The sequence below is a fragment of the Ranitomeya imitator genome, chromosome 10 (genome assembly GCF_032444005.1).
Source record: "Ranitomeya imitator isolate aRanImi1 chromosome 10, aRanImi1.pri, whole genome shotgun sequence".
Classification (NCBI taxonomy): Eukaryota; Metazoa; Chordata; class Amphibia; order Anura; family Dendrobatidae; genus Ranitomeya; species Ranitomeya imitator.
Genome location: NC_091291.1, coordinates 37,824,616 through 37,849,377, shown reverse-complemented (window position 1 = coordinate 37,849,377; position 24,762 = coordinate 37,824,616). Strand labels below are relative to the sequence as shown.

The 24,762-nt window shown below is 51.8% G+C and overlaps 1 protein-coding gene across 1 annotated transcript in view; it reads left to right on the top strand.

The window, feature by feature from the left end:
* LOC138651979 (dickkopf-related protein 3-like) overlaps positions 1–24,379 on the top strand; it is a 58,639-nt gene extending 34,260 nt beyond the window's left edge. Inside the window, exon 5 of the mRNA XM_069742641.1 lies at positions 23,867–24,379. Within this exon, the coding sequence (XP_069598742.1) occupies positions 23,867–24,239 (373 nt within the window). The 3' untranslated portion in view covers positions 24,240–24,379. The remainder of the gene's footprint in view (positions 1–23,866) is intronic.
* Positions 24,380–24,762: the final 383 nt, after the last annotated feature.

Here is a 24,762-nt window from a genome sequence, read left to right as displayed (position 1 = left end):
AAAACTGATGTTTTAAAAAATATATCCTGAATTGCTGGTTTTTGTTCATTCTGCCTCCCAAAAATTGGAATAGAAAGTGATAAAAACATTATGTGACCAAAAATGGTACCAATAAAAATGTCAACTAGTCCGACTAAAAAAAAAGCCGTCATATGACTGTCAGCAAAAATTTGGAAAAATTATAGCTCTCAAAATATGGTGATACAAAAACTTTATTTTGCAATAAAAAAAAAATCTTTTTGTGTGTGACAGCTGCCAAACAGAAAATCTGTAATCGCACCGACCCGAAGAATAGTCGCCTAATCACTTATACCCATGAGAAATGGTCTCCCAAAGATTGCAGTAAGGCTAGGCGCACATTTATCCTGCGCTCTGCACTGAGCACTTGCTTTGGTGTTTCCGTGTTAATCTCTGAAATACGTGATTCAGACAGGACCTCTGGTGGAAGATTCCCTATAATGAGGCAGAAGGAGGCAATGTGGATGCTGTCTGGCCGCTTATGATCCAGCGGTTTCTGTCTTTTTAGGCGTGCATAAAAGCAAAGTCCGCCACAGTTTTGTGCACCTCTGAAAAGGACACCACTGACCAGAGGTCAGACGGCGTACAGAGTAGCTCTGCTGCCTCATTATAGTGAATGGATCCCACAGGGGTTTTATCTGAATCACATAATTTGGAGATTTATTTGGAAACCAAGATGTAAGTGCTCAGCGTAGAGCGCAGGATAACTGTGATCCTAAATGTTGTCTAAAATGTTCCCAACAAAAGCTTCAACTCAATCTGCAAAAAATAAGCAAGTCCCCACTCAGGTCTGTCATCTACTAACAGAAATATTGGGGCTTCTATGTTACTGGTTGTACAAAGGCTCTGAAAAAGTTCTAAGGCTCCACTCCCCCCAAAAGAAATGCAGCCCTCCTTCGCTCCGAAGCCTTGTCGTACGATTAAGTAGCACTGTACAGCCATTTATGGAGTATTGCCACATTCAGCAGAAATTGTGTGACAAATTTTGGTGCAATTTTTACCAATTTACCTATAAGTAGTGTTGAGCGATACCTTCCGATATCGGAAAGTATCGGTATCGGTTTGGATCGGCCGATATTCAAAAAATATCGGATATCGCCGATACCGATACCCGATCCCAATGCAAGTCAATGGGACCAAAATATCGGAATTAAAATAAACCCTTTCTTTCCTTGTAGGTTCATTCTACATGAAGGAAAACAACTAAGAATAATGTAGGATGTATGGGGGAGGTGGCGGAGACATTAAAGGCAATGAGGATTAGTCCAATCAAATAGAATAGCATGATTTTTTTTTTTTTTAAAGACGTTCGGATTGAAAAAGATATTGACTATGTAAATTTTTTTTTATTTTGCCAGATATTGATGTTTCACTATTCCACGACCTTCCCCTTCCTTTTTTTCCTTTTCCCACACTTTCATCTTCATCATCATCAGCATCTTTGACATCAACTTCTTCACCTTATTCATCTTCTTCTTCATCTTCTACCTATTTTTTTTTTTTATTACATTCTTCATATTCATTTTCTTCAACTATTATTATTCTTCCTATTCTACATATTCTTTTTATTCCACTGTTATTATTCTTCCTATTCTACTTCTTCATCATATTCTCATTTGTGACAGGCATTCCCGTAGTTGTTATCTATAAAAGTTGGAAGATTACACCTTCCGTTCTGCCAGTCACAAAAGTTACATTTGTCCACGTTCAGTTTGGCCTGCAGCATCAGGCTTTATCCAGGGGCACCACGAGGAGGAACGGACTCACCCCCATACACTGCTTAGTCTTCTTCTGCATATAATTTAGATAATATCTTTTGCTCTGATATTAAGTGTTATGCTTAATGTTCTTATGCTCTTTGTTCTGCAGCCTCTTGTTCTTCTGCTTCTCGGTCTTCCATGTCGTCGTCTCCAGGGTCGTCGTCTTCAGTGTCGTCATCTCCGCCGTCGTCGTCTCCGCCGTCGTCGTCTCCGTCGTCGTCTCCGCCGTCGTCGTCGTCGTCATCGGGGTGGTCTTCCGGGTCGTCGTCGTCGTCATCGGGGTGGTCTTCCAGGTCGTCGACTTTAGGGTCTTAAACTTGGAAATGTAGCAGAAGGTACAAGAAGGCTGAGAAAATGCCAAGAACCAGCTGATGGAACTGGAACTTGGATGGCTACCCGAAGGTTCAAGAGCCTATGGAACTACCGAGGACCAGCTGATGTTAATGGAACCCGGTTACTAAGCAGGAGGTACCCGTGCTAAAAAGCACTACCAAGGACCGCCTGACGTTGGCGGAACTCGGATACCCAGAAGGAGGCACCTAATCCAAAGGCTCTGCCCGGAACCAGCTGACGTTACTGGAACCAGGATGGGGAGCAGAAGGTACAAGAGCAAAAGACACTGCCGAGAACCAGCTGACGGTACTGGAACCCGGATGGGTAGCCGAAGGTCCAAGAGCCAATGGAACTACCGAGGACCAGCTGACGTTACTGGAACCCGGTTACTAAGCAGGAGGTACCCGTGCCTGAAAGCACTACCAAGGACCACCTGACGTTGGTGGAACTTGGATACCCAGAAGGAGGCACCTAAGCCAAAGGCTCTGCCCGGAACCAGCTGACGTTACTGGAACCAGGATGGGGAGCAGAAGGTACAAGAGCAAAAGACACTGCCTAGAACCAGCTGACGGTGCTGGAACCAGGTGGTGGACCCGAAGGCCCACAGGAGAGGAGAGAACAGCTAGGCCGCCAGGCAGCCGCAGTTACCGAACCCCAACAGTCCTACAGGGGGAGCTGGGCCTACTGGCACTACAGAACCAGCCTTGACTACCAGTTCACGCAGCCCACATAGGAAGCTCCTAAACTGGAGGCACCCTGGAGTTGGCTAACTCGACCGCACCACGACGGGGCAAGCATAGGCGTCTCAGTGAAGTTGACACAACCCGGAAACAGCTGACGGTGCTGAAACCAGGCTTGGCACGAGGGAGTACCTGTGACAAGAACACTGCCGAGAACCAGCTGGCGGTGCTGGAACCCGGATGCGTTGCCCCAGTGTGCAAGAGCCAATGGCACGACCGAGGACCAGCTGACGGTGCTGGAACCCGGTTACTAAGCTGTAGGTGCCCGCGCTTAAAAGCACTACCAAGGACCGCCTGGCGTTGGCGGAACTCGGATACCCAGGAGGAGGCACCTAAGCCAAAGGCTCGGCCCGGAACCAGCTGACGGTGCTGGAACCAGGTGGTGGACCCGAAGGTCCACAGGAGAGGGGAGAACAGCTAGGCCGCGAGGCAGCCGCAGTTACCGAACCCCAACAGTCCTACAGGGGGAGCTGGGCCTACTGGCACTACAGAACCAGCCTTGACTACCAGTTCACGCAGCCCACATAGGAAGCTCCTAAACTGGAGGCACCCTGGAGTTGGCTAACTCGACCGCACCACGACGGGGCAAGCATAGGCGTCTCAGTGAAGTTGACACAACCCGGAAACAGCTGACGGTGCTGAAACCAGGCTTGGCACGAGGGAGTACCTGTGACAAGAACACTGCCGAGAACCAGCTGGCGGTGCTGGAACCCGGATGCGTTGCCCCAGTGTGCAAGAGCCAATGGCACGACCGAGGACCAGCTGACGGTGCTGGAACCCGGTTACTAAGCTGTAGGTGCCCGCGCTTAAAAGCACTACCAAGGACCGCCTGGCGTTGGCGGAACTCGGATACCCAGGAGGAGGCACCTAAGCCAAAGGCTCGGCCCGGAACCAGCTGACGGTGCTGGAACCAGGTGGTGGACCCGAAGGTCCACAGGAGAGGAGAGAACAGCTAGGCCGCGAGGCAGCCGCAGTTACCGAACCCCAACAGTCCTACAGGGGGAGCTGGGCCTACTGGCACTACAGAACCAGCCTTGACTACCAGTTCACGCAGCCCACATAGGAAGCTCCTAAACTGGAGGCACCCTGGAGTTGGCTAACTCGACCGCACCACGACGGGGCAAGCATAGGCGTCTCAGTGAAGTTGACACAACCCGGAAACAGCTGACTGTGCTGAAACCAGGCTTGGCACGAGGGAGTACCTGTGACAAGAACACTGCCGAGAACCAGCTGGCGGTGCTGGAACCCAGATGCGTTGCCCCAGTGTGCAAGAGCCAATGGCACGACCGAGGACCAGCTGACGGTGCTGGAACCCGGTTACTAAGCTGTAGGTGCCCGTGCTTAAAAGCACTACCAAGGACCGCCTGGCGTTGGCGGAACTCGGATACCCAGGAGGAGGCACCTAAGCCAAAGGCTCGGCCCGGAACCAGCTGACGGTGCTGGAACCAGGTGGTGGACCCGAAGGCCCACAGGAGAGGAGAGAACAGCTAGGCCGCGAGGCAGCCGCAGTTACCGAACCCCAACAGTCCTACAGGGGGAGCTGGGCCTACTGGCACTACAGAACCAGCCTTGACTACCAGTTCACGCAGCCCACATAGGAAGCTCCTAAACTGGAGGCACCCTGGAGTTGGCTAACTCGACCGCACCACGACGGGGCAAGCATAGGCGTCTCAGTGAAGTTGACACAACCCGGAAACAGCTGACGGTGCTGAAACCAGGCTTGGCACGAGGGAGTACCTGTGACAAGAACACTGCCGAGAACCAGCTGGCGGTGCTGGAACCCGGATGCGTTGCCCCAGTGTGCAAGAGCCAATGGCACGACCGAGGACCAGCTGACGGTGCTGGAACCCGGTTACTAAGCTGTAGGTGCCCGCGCTTAAAAGCACTACCAAGGACCGCCTGGCGTTGGCGGAACTCGGATACCCAGGAGGAGGCACCTAAGCCAAAGGCTCGGCCCGGAACCAGCTGACGGTGCTGGAACCAGGTGGTGGACCCGAAGGTCCACAGGAGAGGAGAGAACAGCTAGGCCGCGAGGCAGCCGCAGTTACCGAACCCCAACAGTCCTACAGGGGGAGCTGGGCCTACTGGCACTACAGAACCAGCCTTGACTACCAGTTCACACAGCCCACATAGGAAGCTCCTAAACTGGAGGCACCCTGGAGTTGGCTAACTCGACCGCACCACGACGGGGCAAGCATAGGCGTCTCAGTGAAGTTGACACAACCCAGAAACAGCTGACGGTGCTGAAACCAGGCTTGGCACGAGGGAGTACCTGTGACAAGAACACTGCCGAGAACCAGCTGGCGGTGCTGGAACCCAGATGCGTTGCCCCAGTGTGCAAGAGCCAATGGCATGACCGAGGACCAGCTGACGGTGCTGGAACCCGGTTACTAAGCTGTAGGTGCCCGCGCTTAAAAGCACTACTAAGGACCGCCTGGCGTTGGCGGAACTCGGATACCCAGGAGGAGGCACCTAAGCCAAAGGCTCGGCCCGGAACCAGCTGACGGTGCTGGAACCAGGTGGTGGACCCGAAGGCCCACAGGAGAGGAGAGAACAGCTAGGCCGCGAGGCAGCCGCAGTTACCGAACCCCAACAGTCCTACAGGGGGAGCTGGGCCTACTGGCACTACAGAACCAGCCTTGACTACCAGTTCACGCAGCCCACATAGGAAGCTCCTAAACTGGAGGCACCCTGGAGTTGGCTAACTCGACCGCACCACGACGGGGCAAGCATAGGCGTCTCAGTGAAGTTGACACAACCCGGAAACAGCTGACGGTGCTGAAACCAGGCTTGGCACGAGGGAGTACCTGTGACAAGAACACTGCCGAGAACCAGCTGGCGGTGCTGGAACCCAGATGCGTTGCCCCAGTGTGCAAGAGCCAATGGCACGACCGAGGACCATCTGACGGTGCTGGAACCCGGTTACTAAGCTGTAGGTGCCCGTGCTTAAAAGCACTACCAAGGACCGCCTGGCGTTGGCGGAACTCGGATACCCAGGAGGAGGCACCTAAGCCAAAGGCTCGGCCCGGAACCAGCTGACGGTGCTGGAACCAGGTGGTGGACCCGAAGGCCCACAGGAGAGGAGAGAACAGCTAGGCCGCGAGGCAGCCGCAGTTACCGAACCCCAACAGTCCTACAGGGGGAGCTGGGCCTACTGGCACTACAGAACCAGCCTTGACTACCAGTTCACGCAGCCCACATAGGAAGCTCCTAAACTGGAGGCACCCTGGAGTTGGCTAACTCGACCGCACCACGACGGGGCAAGCATAGGCGTCTCAGTGAAGTTGACACAACCCGGAAACAGCTGACGGTGCTGAAACCAGGCTTGGCACGAGGGAGTACCTGTGACAAGAACACTGCCGAGAACCAGCTGGCGGTGCTGGAACCCAGATGCGTTGCCCCAGTGTGCAAGAGCCAATGGCACGACCGAGGACCAGCTGACGGTGCTGGAACCCGGTTACTAAGCTGTAGGTGCCCGTGCTTAAAAGCACTACCAAGGACCGCCTGGCGTTGGCGGAACTCGGATACCCAGGAGGAGGCACCTAAGCCAAAGGCTCGGCCCGGAACCAGCTGACGGTGCTGGAACCAGGTGGTGGACCCGAAGGCCCACAGGAGAGGAGAGAACAGCTAGGCCGCGAGGCAGCCGCAGTTACCGAACCCCAACAGTCCTACAGGGGGAGCTGGGCCTACTGGCACTACAGAACCAGCCTTGACTACCAGTTCACGCAGCCCACATAGGAAGCTCCTAAACTGGAGGCACCCTGGAGTTGGCTAACTCGACCGCACCACGACGGGGCAAGCATAGGCGTCTCAGTGAAGTTGACACAACCCGGAAACAGCTGACGGTGCTGAAACCAGGCTTGGCACGAGGGAGTACCTGTGACAAGAACACTGCCGAGAACCAGCTGGCGGTGCTGGAACCCAGATGCGTTGCCTTGCCTATTAAAGATTGTCTTCCTAGAGCCCCAACTAGCGGTGTTGGAGCAAAGGGTAAGCAGGGGGAGATGAGTGTAGGCCGAAGCCTGCACTGGAGGCAGCTTTGTGTCTGCGTTGCGTTTGCAGGACACTTTGCCGGCTACACACTGGGGGAACAGCTGGCGTAGCTGAACCCCACTAACACAATGGCGTGTGTTTTTCTCTGTGCAGCTAGCACTTGCGGGCAAAAACTAGCGATGTTAGAGCCCGTGTTGAAGCAGGAGGAGGAGGAGAGGAGCAGAGTGTAGGCCGAAGCCTAGTTGAACCAATTTCAAAGGAAACCTTTAACCCCCCCCTCAGGTGTTACAAAGTACAAGAGACACACCTTGTGCAGTATTAATGCTGCACAAGTGAAAGGTTGCTCTATTAATTTGTCTACTTGCACACGCTGAATGAAAGACATACACAATTTACCCCATTCTACAGTCAAACTGTAGTGGATGCGTGACTTGGTTTTTTGATGAGACGCAGCACAGGTGTCCAAAATAACGCCTTGGTGCTTGGCGCAGCTTCCTGAGCGTTGTTATTTGCTGTACAGGAGTCTGCGCTCTTGTGTTATCCCTTGGCAATGCCCTGTTAGCGCTGCCCATCTTATGACATCATTTCATGTTGGCCGTTGCGGTTAACGATGGCCATAAATCCCAGACCCACAGTGTCTTTTCATAAAGCCACACTGCGGTGCTGGGATTCGTGGCCTTGAGCTGTAAATATTTTGGCCGCTCACACACGTCCTTACACCTGCTTCAGACTGGGCGGCCTCTGCTGATCCCTTCTCGCATGCCGCGGCCATGAGGCTGCACAGTCTGAAGAAGGCGGAAGGAGATGAGTTAAGACAGGCGAAGATATGCACTGCTCGTGCCCATCAATCACACCCTCGCAGTCAAAATAATTAAGACAACGAGGAGCATTTTATTCAGGCAGGGCGGACGAACAGGCGCAAGTAGCCAACCAATGATGTCAGAAGACGGGAAGCGCTACCAAGGGGGGTGCTGCGTATCATTAGAAAGGAAAGTCACACCTCAGGGACAGTGGAATGGTCTCAAAGAGACACATTTTGTACGTGTTGAGTTCCACGTGGGCAAGGAGAAAACATCAGCCACCTTGTACAAATGCAGCAGTACTGCTGTACAAGGTGGCTGTTATACATAGAAACACCTGGGGGTGGGGGCCAGGCTCCCTTCAATTTCAGTTCATGTGCCTGCGTGGCGTTTGCAGGTCACGTTGCAAGCTACACAGCAGGGGAACAGCTGGCGTTGCTGAACCCCACTAACACATTGGCTGGTGTTTTTCTCTGTGCAGATCGCATGTCCGGGCAAAAACTGGCGGTTTTAGAGCCCAGGGTCAGCAGGAGGAGGAGAGGAGCAAAGTGTAGGCCGAAGCCTGCACTGGTGGCAGCTTTTGGTCGGTTGTGCCAGCGTGGCTTGTGCTGGACACGATGCCGGCTACACAGCGGGGGAACAGCTGGCGGTGCTGAACCCCACTAACACATTGGCTGGTGTTTTTCTCTGTGCAGCTAGCATTTCCGGGCAAAAACTAGCGGTGTTTGAGCCCAGGGTCAGCAGGAGGAGGAGAGGAGCAAAGTGTAGGCCGAAGCCTGCACTGGTGGCAGCTTTTGGTCGGTTGTGCCAGCGTGGCTTTTGCTGGACACGATGCCGGCTACACAGCGGGGGAACAGCTGGCGGTGCTGAACCCCACTAACACATTGGCTGGTGTTTTTCTCTGTGCAGCTAGCATTTCCGGGCAAAAACTAGCGTTGTTAGAGCCCAGGGTCAGCAGGAGGAGGAGAGGAGCAGAGTGTAGGCCGAAGCCTAGTTGAACCAATTTCAAAGGTTACCTTTAACCCCCCCTCAGGTGTTACAAAGTACAAGAGCCACTCCTTCTGCAGCATTAATGCTGCACAAGTAAAAGGTTGCTCTATTAATTTGTCTACTTGCACAAGCTGAATGCAACACGTACACTATTTAGCCCATTATACTGTTAAACAGTAGTGGAGGCGTGACTTGTCTTTTTAAAGAAAAGCAGCACAGGTGTCGAAAACAACACCTTTTTGCATGGGCGCAGCTTCCTGAGCGTTGTTAGTTGCTGTACAGGAGTCTGCGCTCTTGTGATCCTTTGGCCATGCGCTGTGAGCGCTTCCTGTCTTATGACCTCATTTCATGTTGGCCGTTGCGGTTAGCGGTGGACATGAATCCCAGACCCACAGTGTGTTTTCAAAAAATCACACTGCGTGGCTGGGATTCGTGGCCTTGTGCAGTAAATATGTTTGACGCTCACACATGTCCTTACACCTGCTTCAGACTGGGCGGCCTCATCTGATCCCTTATCGCCTGCCGCGGCCATGAGGACACCCAGTCTGAAGAAGGCGGAAGGAGATGAGTGAACACAGGCAAACATATGCACTGCACATGCCCATCAATCACACCCTCGCTGTCCAAAAAAATAAGACACCGAGGGGCGTTGTTTCGAGCAGGGGAGATGCACAGGCGCAGCCAGCTAACCAATGATGTCAAAAGACGGGCAGCGCTAACAAGGGTGGTGCTGCGTGTCATTACAAAGGAAAGTCACACCTCAGGGACATTGTAATGGTCTCTAATGAGACACATTTTGTACGTGTTGAGTTCCACGTGGGCAAGGAGAAAACATCAGCCACCTTGTACAAATGCAGCAGTACTGCTGTACAAGGTGGCTGTTATACATAGAAACACCTGGGGGTGGGGGCCAGGCTCCCTTCAATTTCAGTTCATGTGCCTGCGTGGCGTTTGCAGGTCACGTTGCAAGCTACACAGCAGGGGAACAGCTGGCGTTGCTGAACCCCACTAACACATTGGCTGGTGTTTTTCTCTGTGCAGATCGCATGTCCGGGCAAAAACTGGCGGTGTTAGAGCCCAGGGTCAGCAGGAGAAGGAGAGGAGCAAAGTGTAGGCCGAAGCCTGCACTGGTGGCAGCTTTTGGTCGGTTGTGCCAGCGTGGCTTGTGCTGGACACGATGCCGGCTACACAGCGGGGGAACAGCTGGCGGTGCTGAACCCCACTAACACATTGGCTGGTGTTTTTCTCTGTGCAGCTAGCATTTCCGGGCAAAAACTAGCGGTGTTTGAGCCCAGGGTCAGCAGGAGGAGGAGAGGAGCAAAGTGTAGGCCGAAGCCTGCACTGGTGGCAGCTTTTGGTCGGTTGTGCCAGCGTGGCTTTTGCTGGACACGATGCCGGCTACACAGCGGGGGAACAGCTGGCGGTGCTGAACCCCACTAACACATTGGCTGGTGTTTTTCTCTGTGCAGCTAGCATTTCCGGGCAAAAACTAGCGTTGTTAGAGCCCAGGGTCAGCAGGAGGAGGAGAGGAGCAGAGTGTAGGCCGAAGCCTAGTTGAACCAATTTCAAAGGTTACCTTTAACCCCCCCTCAGGTGTTACAAAGTACAAGAGCCACTCCTTCTGCAGCATTAATGCTGCACAAGTAAAAGGTTGCTCTATTAATTTGTCTACTTGCACAAGCTGAATGCAACATGTACACTATTTAGCCCATTATACTGTTAAACAGTAGTGGAGGCGTGACTTGTCTTTTTAAAGAAAAGCAGCACAGGTGTCGAAAACAACACCTTTTTGCATGGGCGCAGCTTCCTGAGCGTTGTTAGTTGCTGTACAGGAGTCTGCGCTCTTGTGATCCTTTGGCCATGCGCTGTGAGCGCTTCCTGTCTTATGACCTCATTTCATGTTGGCCGTTGCGGTTAGCGGTGGACATGAATCCCAGACCCACAGTGTGTTTTCAAAAAATCACACTGCGTGGCTGGGATTCGTGGCCTTGTGCAGTAAATATGTTTGACGCTCACACATGTCCTTACACCTGCTTCAGACTGGGCGGCCTCATCTGATCCCTTATCGCCTGCCGCGGCCATGAGGACACCCAGTCTGAAGAAGGCGGAAGGAGATGAGTGAACACAGGCAAACATATGCACTGCACATGCCCATCAATCACACCCTCGCTGTCCAAAAAAATAAGACACCGAGGGGCGTTGTTTCGAGCAGGGGAGATGCACAGGCGCAGCCAGCTAACCAATGATATCAAAAGACGGGCAGCGCTAACAAGGGTGGTGCTGCGTGTCATTACAAAGGAAAGTCACACCTCAGGGACATTGTAATGGTCTCTAATGAGACACATTTTGTACGTGTTGAGTTCCACGTGGGCAAGGAGAAAAAGTCAGCCACCTTGTACAAATGCAGCAGTACTGCTGTACAAGGTGGCTGTTATACATAGAAACACCTGGGGGTGGGGGGCAGGCTCCCTTCAATTTCAGTTCATGTGCCTGCGTGGCGTTTGCAGGTCACGTTGCAAGCTACACAGCAGGGGAACAGCTGGCGTTGCTGAACCCCACTGACACATTGACTGGTGTTTTTCTCTGTGCAGATTGCATGTCTGGGCAAAAACTAGCGGTGTTAGAGCCCAGGGTCAGCAGGAGGAGGAGGAGAGGAGCAAAGTGTAGGCCGAAGCCTGCACTGGTGGCAGCTTTTGGTCGGTTGTGCCAGCGTGGCTTGTGCTGGACACGATGCCGGCTACACAGCGGGGGAACAGCTGGCGGTGCTGAACCCCACTAACACATTGGCTGGTGTTTTTCTCTGTGCAGCTAGCATTTCCGGGCAAAAACTAGCGTTGTTAGAGCCCAGGGTCAGCAGGAGGAGGAGAGGAGCAGAGTGTAGGCCGAAGCCTAGTTGAACCAATTTCAAAGGTTACCTTTAACCCCCCCTCAGGTGTTACAAAGTACAAGAGCCACTCCTTCTGCAGCATTAATGCTGCACAAGTAAAAGGTTGCTCTATTAATTTGTCTACTTGCACAAGCTGAATGCAACACGTACACTATTTAGCCCATTATACTGTTAAACAGTAGTGGAGGCGTGACTTGTCTTTTTAAAGAAAAGCAGCACAGGTGTCGAAAACAACACCTTTTTGCATGGGCGCAGCTTCCTGAGCGTTGTTAGTTGCTGTACAGGAGTCTGCGCTCTTGTGATCCTTTGGCCATGCGCTGTGAGCGCTTCCTGTCTTATGACCTCATTTCATGTTGGCCGTTGCGGTTAGCGGTGGACATGAATCCCAGACCCACAGTGTGTTTTCAAAAAATCACACTGCGTGGCTGGGATTCGTGGCCTTGTGCAGTAAATATGTTTGACGCTCACACATGTCCTTACACCTGCTTCAGACTGGGCGGCCTCATCTGATCCCTTATCGCCTGCCGCGGCCATGAGGACACCCAGTCTGAAGAAGGCGGAAGGAGATGAGTGAACACAGGCAAACATATGCACTGCACATGCCCATCAATCACACCCTCGCTGTCCAAAAAAATAAGACACCGAGGGGCGTTGTTTCGAGCAGGGGAGATGCACAGGCGCAGCCAGCTAACCAATGATATCAAAAGACGGGCAGCGCTAACAAGGGTGGTGCTGCGTGTCATTACAAAGGAAAGTCACACCTCAGGGACATTGTAATGGTCTCTAATGAGACACATTTTGTACGTGTTGAGTTCCACGTGGGCAAGGAGAAAAAGTCAGCCACATTGTACAAATGCAGCAGTACTGCTGTACAAGGTGGCTGCTATACATAGAAACACCTGGGGGTGGGGGGCAGGCTCCCTTCAATTTCAGTTCATGTGCCTGCGTGGCGTTTGCAGGTCACGTTGCAAGCTACACAGCAGGGGAACAGCTGGCGTTGCTGAACCCCACTGACACATTGACTGGTGTTTTTCTCTGTGCAGATTGCATGTCCGGGCAAAAACTAGCGGTGTTAGAGCCCAGGGTCAGCAGGAGGAGGAGAGGAGCAAAGTGTAGGCCGAAGCCTGCACTGGTGGCAGCTTTTGGTCGGTTGTGCCAGCGTGGCTTGTGCTGGACACGATGCCGGCTACACAGCGGGGGAACAGCTGGCGGTGCTGAACCCCACTAACACATTGGCTGGTGTTTTTCTCTGTGCAGCTAGCATTTCCGGGCAAAAACTAGCGTTGTTAGAGCCCAGGGTCAGCAGGAGGAGGAGAGGAGCAGAGTGTAGGCCGAAGCCTAGTTGAACCAATTTCAAAGGTTACCTTTAACCCCCCCTCAGGTGTTACAAAGTACAAGAGCCACTCCTTCTGCAGCATTAATGCTGCACAAGTAAAAGGTTGCTCTATTAATTTGTCTACTTGCACAAGCTGAATGCAACACGTACACTATTTAGCCCATTATACTGTTAAACAGTAGTGGAGGCGTGACTTGTCTTTTTAAAGAAAAGCAGCACAGGTGTCGAAAACAACACCTTTTTGCATGGGCGCAGCTTCCTGAGCGTTGTTAGTTGCTGTACAGGAGTCTGCGCTCTTGTGATCCTTTGGCCATGCGCTGTGAGCGCTTCCTGTCTTATGACCTCATTTCATGTTGGCCGTTGCGGTTAGCGGTGGACATGAATCCCAGACCCACAGTGTGTTTTCAAAAAATCACACTGCGTGGCTGGGATTCGTGGCCTTGTGCAGTAAATATGTTTGACGCTCACACATGTCCTTACACCTGCTTCAGACTGGGCGGCCTCATCTGATCCCTTATCGCCTGCCGCGGCCATGAGGACACCCAGTCTGAAGAAGGCGGAAGGAGATGAGTGAACACAGGCAAACATATGCACTGCACATGCCCATCAATCACACCCTCGCTGTCCAAAAAAATAAGACACCGAGGGGCGTTGTTTCGAGCAGGGGAGATGCACAGGCGCAGCCAGCTAACCAATGATGTCAAAAGACGAGCAGCGCTAACAAGGGTGGTGCTGCGTGTCATTACAAAGGAAAGTCACACCTCAGGGACATTGTAATGGTCTCTAATGAGACACATTTTGTACGTGTTGAGTTCCACGTGGGAAAGGAGAAAAAGTCAGCCACCTTGTACAAATGCAGCAGTACTGCTGTACAAGGTGGCTGTTATACATAGAAACACCTGGGGGTGGGGGGCAGGCTCCCTTCAATTTCAGTTCATGTGCCTGCGTGGCGTTTGCAGGTCACATTGCAAGCTACACAGCAGGGGAACAGCTGGCGGTGCTGAACCCCACTAACACATTGGCTGGTGTTTTTCTCTGTGCAGATTGCATGTCCGGGCAAAAACTAGCGGTGTTAGAGCCCAGGGTCAGCAGGAGGAGGAGGAGAGGAGCAAAGTGTAGGCCGAAGCCTGCACTGGTGGCAGCATTTGGTCGGTTGTGCCAGCGTGGCTTGTGCTGGACACGATGCAAGCTACACAGCAGGGAAACAGCTGGCGTTGCTGAACCCCACTAACACATTGGCTGGTGTTTTTCTCTGTGCAGCTAGCATTTCCGGGCAAAAACTAGCGGTGTTAGAGCCCAGGGTCAGCAGGAGGAGGAGGAGAGGAGCAAAGTGTAGGCCGAAGCCTGCACTGGTGGCAGCTTTTGGTCGGTTGTGCCAGCGTGGCTTGTGCTGGACACGATGCAAGCTACACAGCAGGGAAACAGCTGGCGTTGCTGAACCCCACTAACACATTGGCTGGCGTTTTTCTCTGTGCAGCTAGCATTTCCGGGCAAAAACTAGCGTTGTTAGAACCCAGGGTCAGCAGGAGGAGGAGAGGAGCAGAGTGTAGGCCGAAGCCTAGTTGAACCAATTTCAAAGGTTACCTTTAACCCCCCCTCAGGTGTTACAAAGTACAAGAGCCACTCCTTCTGCAGCATTAATGCTGCACAAGTAAAAGGTTGCTCTATTAATTTGTCTACTTGCACACGCTGAATGCAACACGTACACTATTTAGCCCATTATACTGTTAAACAGTAGTGGAGGCGTGACTTGTCTTTTTAAAGAAAAGCAGCACAGGTGTCGAAAACAACACCTTTTTGCATGGGCGCAGCTTCCTGAGCGTTGTTAGTTGCTGTACAGGAGTCTGCGCTCTTGTGATCCTTTGGCCATGCGCTGTGAGCGCTTCCTGTCTTATGACCTCATTTCATGTTGGCCGTTGCGGTTAGCGGTGGACATGAATCCCAGACCCACAGTGTGTTTTTAAAAAATCACACTGCGGTGCTGGGATTCGTGCCCTGGTGCACTAAATATGTTTGCCGCTCACACATGTCCTTACACCTGCTTCAGACTGGGCGGCCTCATCTGATCCCTTATCGCATGCCGCGGCCATGAGGACACCCAGTCTGAAGAAGGCGGAAGGAGGTGACTTAAAACAGGCGAACATATGCACTGCACATGCCCATCAATCACACCCTCGCAGTCAAAATAATTAAGACAACGAGGAGCATTTTATTCAGGCAGGGCGGACGCACAGGCGCAACTAGCCAACCGATGATGTCAGAAGATGGGAAGCGCTACCAAGGGGGGTGCTGCGTATCATTAGAAAGGAAAGTCACACCTCAGGGACAGTGGAATGGTCTCAAAGAGACACATTTTGTACGTGTTGAGTTCCACGTGGGCAAGGATAAAAAGTCAGCCACCTTGTACAAATGCAGCAGTACTACTGTACAAGGTGGATGTTATACATAGAAACACCTGGGGGAGAGGGGGCCAGGCTCCCTTCAATTTCAGTTCATGTGCCTGCGTGGCGTTTGCAGGACACGTTGCCAGCTACACAGCAGGGGAACAGCTGGCGTTGCTGAACCCCACTAACACATTGACTGGTGTTTTTCTCTGTGCAGCTAGCAGTTCCGGGCAAAAACTAGCGGTGTTTGAGCCCAGGGTCAGCAGGAGGAGGAGAGGAGCAAAGTGTAGGCCGAAGCCTGCACTGGTGGAAGCTTTTGGTCGGTTGTGCCAGCGTGGCTTGTGCTGGACACGATGCCGACTACACAGCAGGGGAACAGCTGGCGGTGCTGAACCCCACTGACACATCACCTAGTGTTTTTTCTGTGTAGACAACACTTCCAGGTGTCAACTGACAGTGTTGAAACCCAGGGAATCAAAGAGGAGCAGAGTGTAGGCCGAAGCCTGCAGTGGAGCAAGTTGAAAGGGAACCTTTAACCCCCCCCCCCCCAGGCATTTGTTGCTGAAAGAGCCATCTTGTACAGCAGTAATACTGCACATGGAAAATGGTGGCTCCGAAAATTATGCTCCTTGCAAACGCTGAAGTACACACTCATATAATGTGTCCCCTCACACCGTCAAACCATCCTGGAAGTGGGACTTTCCTTTGTAATGTGACACAGCACAGCCGTCATTCCAACCCCCTTGGTGCCGTGCGCCACCTCCTCAACGTTGTTTGGTTCTGTCACGGAGCCCGCGCTGTAATGTTATCCCTTGGCCTTGCACAGTTAGCGGTGCCCGTCTTCTGACATCATTTAGGTGTCAGGCTGGCAGTGCCTGTGCGTCAAAGCTGCCCGAGATCCAACCTTGCAGTGTCATCAAATGTAATCCCACTGCGGGCCAGGGATCCATGGGCATGCGCAGTGCATATCATCGCCTCTCACTCACCTCCTTCCTGCTTCTTCAGACTGTGCGGCGTCACGGCCGTGGCATGCTATTAGGGATCAGCTGACGCCGCCTAGTCTGAAGAAGCATGAAGAAGGGGAATGAGAGGCTAGTATATGCACTGCGCATGGCCATGGATACCAGGCCCACTGTGGGATCACATTAGACGACACTGCGAGGTGGGATTTCGGGCAGCGTGGACGCACAGGCGCAGCCAGGACGACAACAAATGATGTCAGAGGACGGGCAGCGCAAACTGTGCATGGCCAAGGGATAACATAACAGTGCAGGGTCCATGACGGAATCAAACAACGCTAAGGAGGCAGCGCACGGTGCCAAGGGGGTAGCAATGACGGCTGTGCTGCGTCACATTACAAAGGAAAGTCCCACCTCTGGGACGGTTGGACGGTGTGAGGGGACACATTACATGAGTGTGTAGTTCAGCGTTTCCAAGGAGCATAATTTCAAGAGCGACCTTTCCCTTGTGCAGTATTAGTGCTGCACATGGTGGCTCTTTCAGTAACAAACGCCTAGGGGGGGGGGGGGGACAGGTCCCCTTACATTTTAGTTGTGCCAGCGTGGCGGTCGCATGACACGTTGCCGGATACACAGCTGGGGATCAGCTGACGTTACTGAACCCCAATAACAGAGGAGCGACTGTTGACTGTGCACACAGCACTTCCAGGCACCAACTGGCGGTGTTAGAGCCCAGGGACAGCAGGAGGAGCAGATTGGAGGTATTACCGCACACACAGCTGGGGATCAGCTGACATTACTGAACCCCAATAACAGAGGAGCGACTGTTGACTGTGCACACAGCACTTCCAGGCACCAACTGGCGGTGTTAGAGCCCAGGGACAGCAGGAGGAGCAGATTGGAGGTATTACCGCACACACAGCTGGGGATCAGCTGACGTTACTGAACCCCAATAACAGAGGAGCGACTGTTGACTGTGCACACAGCACTTCCAGGCACCAACTGGCGGTGCTAGAGCCCAGGGACAGCAGGAGGAGCAGATTGGAGGTATTACCGCACACACAGCTGGGGATCAGCTGACGTTACTGAACCCCAATAACAGAGGAGCGACTGTTGACTGTGCACACAGCACTTCCAGGCACCAACTGGCGGTGTTAGAGCCCAGGGACAGCAGGAGGAGCAGAGGAACAGAGTGTAGGCCGAAGCCTGATTGGAGCAAGTTGAAAGGGAACCTTTAACCCCCCCCCCAAGACGTTTGTAGCTGAAAGAGCCATCTTGTGCAGCGCTAAGGATGCAAAAGGAAAAGGTTGCTCTTTTAATTATGCTCCTTGCAAACACAGAAGTAAACACTAAAAATGTGTCCCCTTATACCGTTAAACCGTCACGGAGGTGCGAATTTCCTTCGTAATGGGACACAGCACAGCTGTCATTCCTATCCCCTTGGTGCCATGTGCTGCCTCCTCAGCGTTGTTTTAAACTGTCACGGAGCCTGCGCTGTTCTGTTATCCCTTGGCCATGCCCAATTAGCGCTGCCTGTCTTCTGACATAATTTGGTGTCAGGCTGTCAGTGCCTGTGCGTCCACGCTGCTCCAGATCCCACCTCGCAGTCTCGTCTAACGTAATCCCACTGCGGGCCTTGGATCCATGGGCATGCACAGTGCATATCCTCGACTCTCACTCCCCTCCTTCCCTCTTCTTCAGACTGTGCGTTGTCACGGCCGTGGCATGCTATTAGGGATCAGCTGACGGCGCACAGTCTAAAGAAGGCGGAGGGAAATGAGCGAGAGCCCGAGGGGAAGATATGCACTGCGCATGCCCATGGATCCCAGGCCCGCAGTGTGACTCAATCAGAAGACACTGCGAGGCGGGATCTGTGGCAGCGCGGCCGCACAGGCGCAGCCAGCCTGACACCAAATTATGTCAGAAGACAAGTAGCGCAAATAGGGCATGGCCAAGGGATAACAGAACAGCGCAGGCTCCGTGACAGCTTAAAACAACGCTGAGGAGGCAGCGCATGGCACCAAGGGGGTAGGAATGACGGCTGTGCTGCGTCACATTACGAAGGAAAGTCCCAGCTCTGGGACGGTATAACGGTATCAGTGAACACATTTTATAAGTGTTAAGTTCTGCGTGTGCAAGGAGCCCAAAAAAAATAGCTACCTTTTCCTTGTGCAGCATTACTGCTGCACAAGATGGCTCTTTCAGTAACAAACGACGGGGGGGGGGGGGCAGGTTCCCTTACATTCAGGTTGTTGTGCCAGCGTAGCAGTCGCAGGACACATTGCCGGCTACACAGCTGGGGATCAGCTGACGTTACTGAAACCCAATAACACTGGGTCGTATGTTTTGACTGTGCAGCCTGCACTTCTGAGCCGCAACTGGCGGTGTTGGAGCCCAGGAATAGCATTTCAGGTGGTAGAAAGATGAACACAGCAGAAGACCTGGATGACACCCAATTAATTAATCAGGCAGAGGAGTGGCAAATTCCTGCGAGATCCATGCCTGGTTCATTTTCAGGAAAGTAAACCGGTCAACGTTATCGGAGGATAGTCGCATGCGACGGTCTGTTAGTACACCACCTGCGGCACTAAAGACACGTTCCGATAAGACACTAGCCGCAGGGCAAGCCAGCACCTCCAATGCATACTGACTTAGCTCTGGCCATGTATCCAGCTTAGAGACCCAAAACTTGAACGGGGAAGAGCCGTCGGGGAGTACAGTAAGAGGGCAAGCCATGTAGTCTGTCACCATCTGACGGAACCGTTGCCTCCTGCTGACTGGAGCCGCCGGTGATGGTGTAGACATTTGGGGCGGGCACACAAAAGTGTGCCAGAGTTGTGCCATACTCGGCTTGCCTTGGGCAGAGGCACTGCTTCTGCTCCCTCTTTGGGCAGAGCCTCCCCCACTGCCTCGACGCACTGAGCTGCTTTGTAAAGCACTAGCAGCACTCCTCTCAGTTGGACAGGAGAAGATGATGGAATTCACCAGTGTGTCGTGGTACTCCCGCAATTTACGCTCCCGGGTCAACGCAGGGATGAGGTTTTGGACGTTGTCCCGGTAGCGAGGATCGAGGAGGGTGAACACCCAATAATCAGGCATGTTGAGAATGTGGTCGATGCGGTGGTCATTTCTCAGGCACTGCAGCATAAAATCCACCATGTGCTGCAGAGTGCCAACCGGCCCAGAAACGCTGTCCCCTGCTTGAGACATGATCTCTGCCCGCTCGTCATCACCCCACCCTCGCTGTACACACTGACCACTGGACAATTGTGTCGCTCCCTCCTCTGGACGGAGCTCTTCCTCGTCCATTGACTCCTCCTCATCCTCCTCACAAATTGGCCCCTGCGTACCCCTTTGTGAGGAACCACGTGGCGCTGACTCTCCAGAAGCTGATGGAAAAGGTGACTCCTCATCCTCCACCTCTTCCACCACATCATCCCTTAACCCTTGCAAAGTTTGCTGAAGCAGGCAGATAAGGGGGACAGTCATGCTGACTAGTGCATCATCTGCACTTGCCATCCGCGTGGAATAATCAAAAGGACGCAAAACCTGGCAGACGTCCTTCAGAGTGGCCCACTCTGTGGTTGTGAAGTCTGATCGGCGCTGACTGCGACTTCTTTGCGCCTGATGCAGCTGGTACTCCATAACTGCTTGCTGCTGCTCACACAACCGCTCCAACATATGTAACGTGGAATTCCACCGGGTAGGTAGGTCACATATGATGCGGTGTTCCGGAAGGCGGAATCTGCGCTGCAGAGCAGCAATGCGGGATCTGGCCAAGCTGGAACGCCGCAAGTGAGCACACTCTAGGCGGACCTTGTGCAGCAGGGCATCAAGATCCGGATAGTCCCTCAGAAAACTCTGCACAACCAAATTGAGCACATGTGCCAGACATGGGATGTGAGTGAGGTTGCCAAGGGCCAAAGCTGCCACCAGATTTCGGCCATTGTCACACACTACCATGCCTGGCTGGAGATTCGCTGGCAGTAACCACACATCGCTCTCCTGCTTGATGGCATTCCAGAGCTCCTGCGCTGTGTGGCTTCGATGCCCCAATGAAACTAGTTTCAAGACGGCCTGCTGACGTTTGGCCACGGCTGTGCTCATGTCGGTCATAGGTAAACGTTCACGGGTCCATGTGGGGGTGGACTGTGACGGATCCTGCAGAGAGGAATCAGAGGAACTGGTGTAAGAGGAGGAGTCGATGCGTACAGACTGGATTCCTGCAATCCTTGGAGTGGGCAGGACACGTCCTGCGCCACTCGCACGATCTGTACCTGGCTCAACAACATTAACCCAATGGGCAGTGAGGGAAACATATCGCCCCTGTCCATGCTGACTGGTCCACGCATCGGTGGTGAGGTGGACCTTGCTACTGACGGCGTTCAGTAGCGCATGTTTTATGTTTGCCTCAACATGCCTGTGCAGGGCAGGGACAGCCTGCCTGCTGAAGTAAAAGCGGCTGGGCACCTTGCACTGTGGGACTGCCAATGCCATCAAGTCACGGAAGCTGTCAGTCTCCACCAGCCTGAACGAGAGCATTTCCAGGGACAACAGTTTGGCAATGCCTGCATTCAGAGCCTGTGCTCGGGGGTGGTTGGCCGAGAATGCCCGCCTTTTCTCCCATGCCTGTACTACCGATGGCTGTAGAGTAGACTGGGAGTGTGAGGATGACTGGGAAGGTGGTGCTGTGGGTGGAATTACACAAGGTCTCTGGGAGGAAGCCAAACCAGCTGTGCGTGAGCTGGAGGAAGAGGCAACACGAGCTGAAGAGGTGGTAGCTGCCGCTGTTGGTTGGCCTACATCTTCAGTGTGTTTCTGTAACTCCACCGCGTGCCTGGTCCGCACATGTTTCCACATATTTGTGGTATTGAGGTTGCTGACATTTTTCCCTCTTTTTACTTTATGATGACACAGCTTGCATTTGACAAAACAAATGTCATCTGCAACTGTGTCAAAAAAGGACCAGGCACTGCAAGTCTTGGGAGCGCCCTTTTTGGCTTTGGAAAGAGACAGGCTCCTAACGGGTGCCAAAGTGGAGGCTACAGGCTCCGCAGTCTTCCCCCTCCCTCTCCCTCTTTGGCCCGTAAGAGGAAGCTCTTCCTCTGAGCTGCTCCCACCACCTTCCTGTTCCTCACGCCACGATGGGTCAAGGACCTCATCATCTCCACTACCCTCTGCCACCAACTGCTCCTCCTGGGTAGTCTCAGCAGCACAGTACGCACGAGAAAGCGGCACCTGAGTTTCATCATCAGATGCGTACTGCGCTGTGGTCACCGGAGGCACTGGCCCACCTGCCTCTTCAGAGTCAGAGAGAAAAAGGTGTTGGGCATCACTGCACACTGCCTCTTCTTCCATTTCTCCAATGCTGCTTGGCTGGCCCCCTGTTTCCAAGCCAAGAGATTCAGAGAACAGAAGTAGAGACGGCTCCTGTCCTGGGCTCTCTGACTGCCTGGCCAATTTGGCAGGTGGTGAAGAGACAGATGGCTGCTCTCCAGTGCTCTGTGCCTGAGAGGATGTGGCACTAACTGAAGTCGATGCCGAGGCGTTAGCTGCCATCCACCCGACAACGGCTTCAATTTGGTCTTCACGTAGCAGCGGTGCACGGCGCTCTCCGACAAAGCTGCGCATGAAGGACTGTTCCTGCTGAAACTGAGTGACGACGAGTCACCGGCGCCCGCAGCAGGCACAGAATCACCACGTCCTCTCCCTGCTCCTCTCCCTGTTCCGCGCCCACGCCCACGTGCCTTACTCCCTGCCCTCTTCATCTTGGTTGACAGATAAAGATAAGCAGAAAAGTACTAAGGCCTTAGTGTGCTTATTCCTGTAATGCTCCTCCTAACAGGTGTAAGAAACACTAATGTTGTAAATTGTGGACTAAACTTTATTATTTTTCAAATGTGGCCTACACAAGTGTTAAGTTGTGTTTGGTGAACTTAACTTTTTTTTTGGTGCAGATCGGGCTACAGAGCTAGTTTAAATCACACGGAGACCGTGCAGACAGCCGTAAACGGCGCTGCAAGGCCAAAAAACCCTCCTCTAGGTTATCCTATATAGTGTTTTTCCACTATTTAGCTGGATACAAGTGGAAAAACACTAATAGGAAATTTGAGAAAAAATGTGCAGCAGGCTGCACTAAGAGCAAAAAAGAACAACTGTGTGAGGCAGTGTGAACCCCCCCTGAGCTGAATACAACCGGGTATATGGCTGCACACAGACTACAGAGTGAGCTGCACACACACACACACACACACAGAGACCTTGCAGAACGCTGTTAAAACAGCGCTGCAAGGCAAGAGCAAGGTGAACAGTGAAGAACACACAGCGTTTTGCTAAATTAGCCTTTGGAAAGGAAAATAAAGCAATTAGCAAGCTCAACTGGCCCTCAGTTAGAACACAGCGTCCTGTCCCTAACTGAAATCACAGCAGAGTGAGCGCAAAATGGTGGCAGCGCTTTTTTATAGTGCAGAGTGACATCATTTCAGCAGCCAATCCCAGCCTTGCCAGTACTTACATGCCCACCATGCTAAACAGGATGTGCCCACACTTTCATTCATTCCTCATTGGCTGCTGCGTTCAATTTGAATTCTGGGAACTTCCGATTCCGGTATCCGATACGCGGGAAGTATCGGAATTCGGTATCGGAATTCCGATACCGCAAATATCGGCCGATACCCGATACTTGCGGTATCGGAATGCTCAACACTACCTATAAGACAATGTAAAATCAGGAGCTAAAACAACATTTTTGTGGTAAAAATGTAATTTTTTTTTCACTGAACAAGTGTGTCTATCACACACCTGTGGCGTCAATGTGATCACTGCACCCCTAGATGAATTCATTGAGGTGTAGTTTATGAAATGAGGCGATTTATTTGGGGAAGGGGGGATTCTTCTGTTCTGGCTCTTCAGGAGCTCTGCCAATATAACATGGCACCTGCAAATCATTCCAACAATATGTACACTACAATATGTTGCTCCTTCCCTTCTGAGCTTTGCACTGTGCCTTAAAAGTAGTTTTCAACCACATATGAGGTATTGGCGTACTCAGGAAAAATTGTGTAGCACATGTTGAGGTCCATTTTATCTTATTATCTCTTTTGAAAATTGAAAATGTGGGGCCAAAGTAAAATTTTAGTGGAAAAAATGCAAATTTTCCATGAACTCTTTATACTAACAATTGCTCATTTTGCCCTTCTACCCAAATAATTCTTCTCTTTTCAATTTGGTCTATGACATCACGTGATTAAAAAATGACGAGCTGGATCCTTCTGAGCTATATGTAGAAACAGGAGGTCAATTTTCCCTGTATGAGTCAATGCAAAAGTCAATGGCAGGGAGAGGAAGGAGAAGGTGGGTCAGGAGTTGAAGAGGGGAATGATAAATGCAGGGACAAGAAACTTCCTGTTTCTACATAGAGCAGAGAAAAGAGAAGAATCAACTGGGTAGAAAGGCAAAACAAGCAATTGTAATTATACAATGCTATAGAATATGATGACTGCAATATATTAAGAGGATACAAACGTTGATGGGAAGAGGAGGATGAGGGCTTCTTTAACTGTAATAGTGCTCTTATCATTAACAGAACCATGTTCAGTCTGGCGATTTTTTTTTTTTTTTGCCTTGTACCGTGTCACATCAGTGTTCCTCATGTTTCCATTTCCAGAAACCTAATATCTACTTGCGAGAAGCCAGATGAAGTTATAGACTTCACAAACTACAGAGAAGACTCTTTATTTCAACCGATGGTCCGAAGAGATGAGGAGTTGAACTACTATGACGCAGATCTTGTCCCTTGGCCCTCCCAAGATGACCAGATAGCTTTTGCTGACTTTCCAAAGACAGGTGACGTGAACGAGAGAGACATAAGAAGTGACTTTCAAATATTCAATACTGATTCGGGTGACGATTTAAAGGAAGAAAATCTTAATTTCGATAATCGTGTGGATGAACCAGGTGATCCAAGTGAAGCGGACTTCCAAGAGCTCAAACAACTTGCTAGTGAAATGGGACAATATTTCGGTCCTGGTTTCTATTAGTTGTTTTTTTTTTATTTTAGTTTATGGTGTTATTATGCTGCTATTTTGTCACAATTTTGTTTTAATTTTATAAAAATTGATACATTTGCAATAATTTGTATGTCATGTGGGCTGAATAAAATGTTTCCATCACATGGAAAGATATGAGTAATGTAATTTTTTTTTCAATGAGAATGTTACTGGAGAGCATTATGTTTCTACAGGCTCATTGGGTGGAAAAAATGCATTTTGATATACAGGGCCGAACTGGCCATCTGGCATTTCTGGCAAATGCCAGAAGGGCCTGTCTGGTCGTGGGCTGCCTTGTCTGCTATGTTGTTAACAGAATCGGTGTTCTCAAGATACCCATACTGTTAACAGTTGTGATGGAGCACAAAGTCACCGCCGTCACTTTTCCCAGCAGGCCACCGGTACCATTAGAAATATTGGTCTTGTAGTAACTCTTGCTTTCCTCGATCCATGATAATATTAGCGATACAGTGCCTACAGTAGTATTCAACCCCCTGCAGATTTAGCAGGTTTA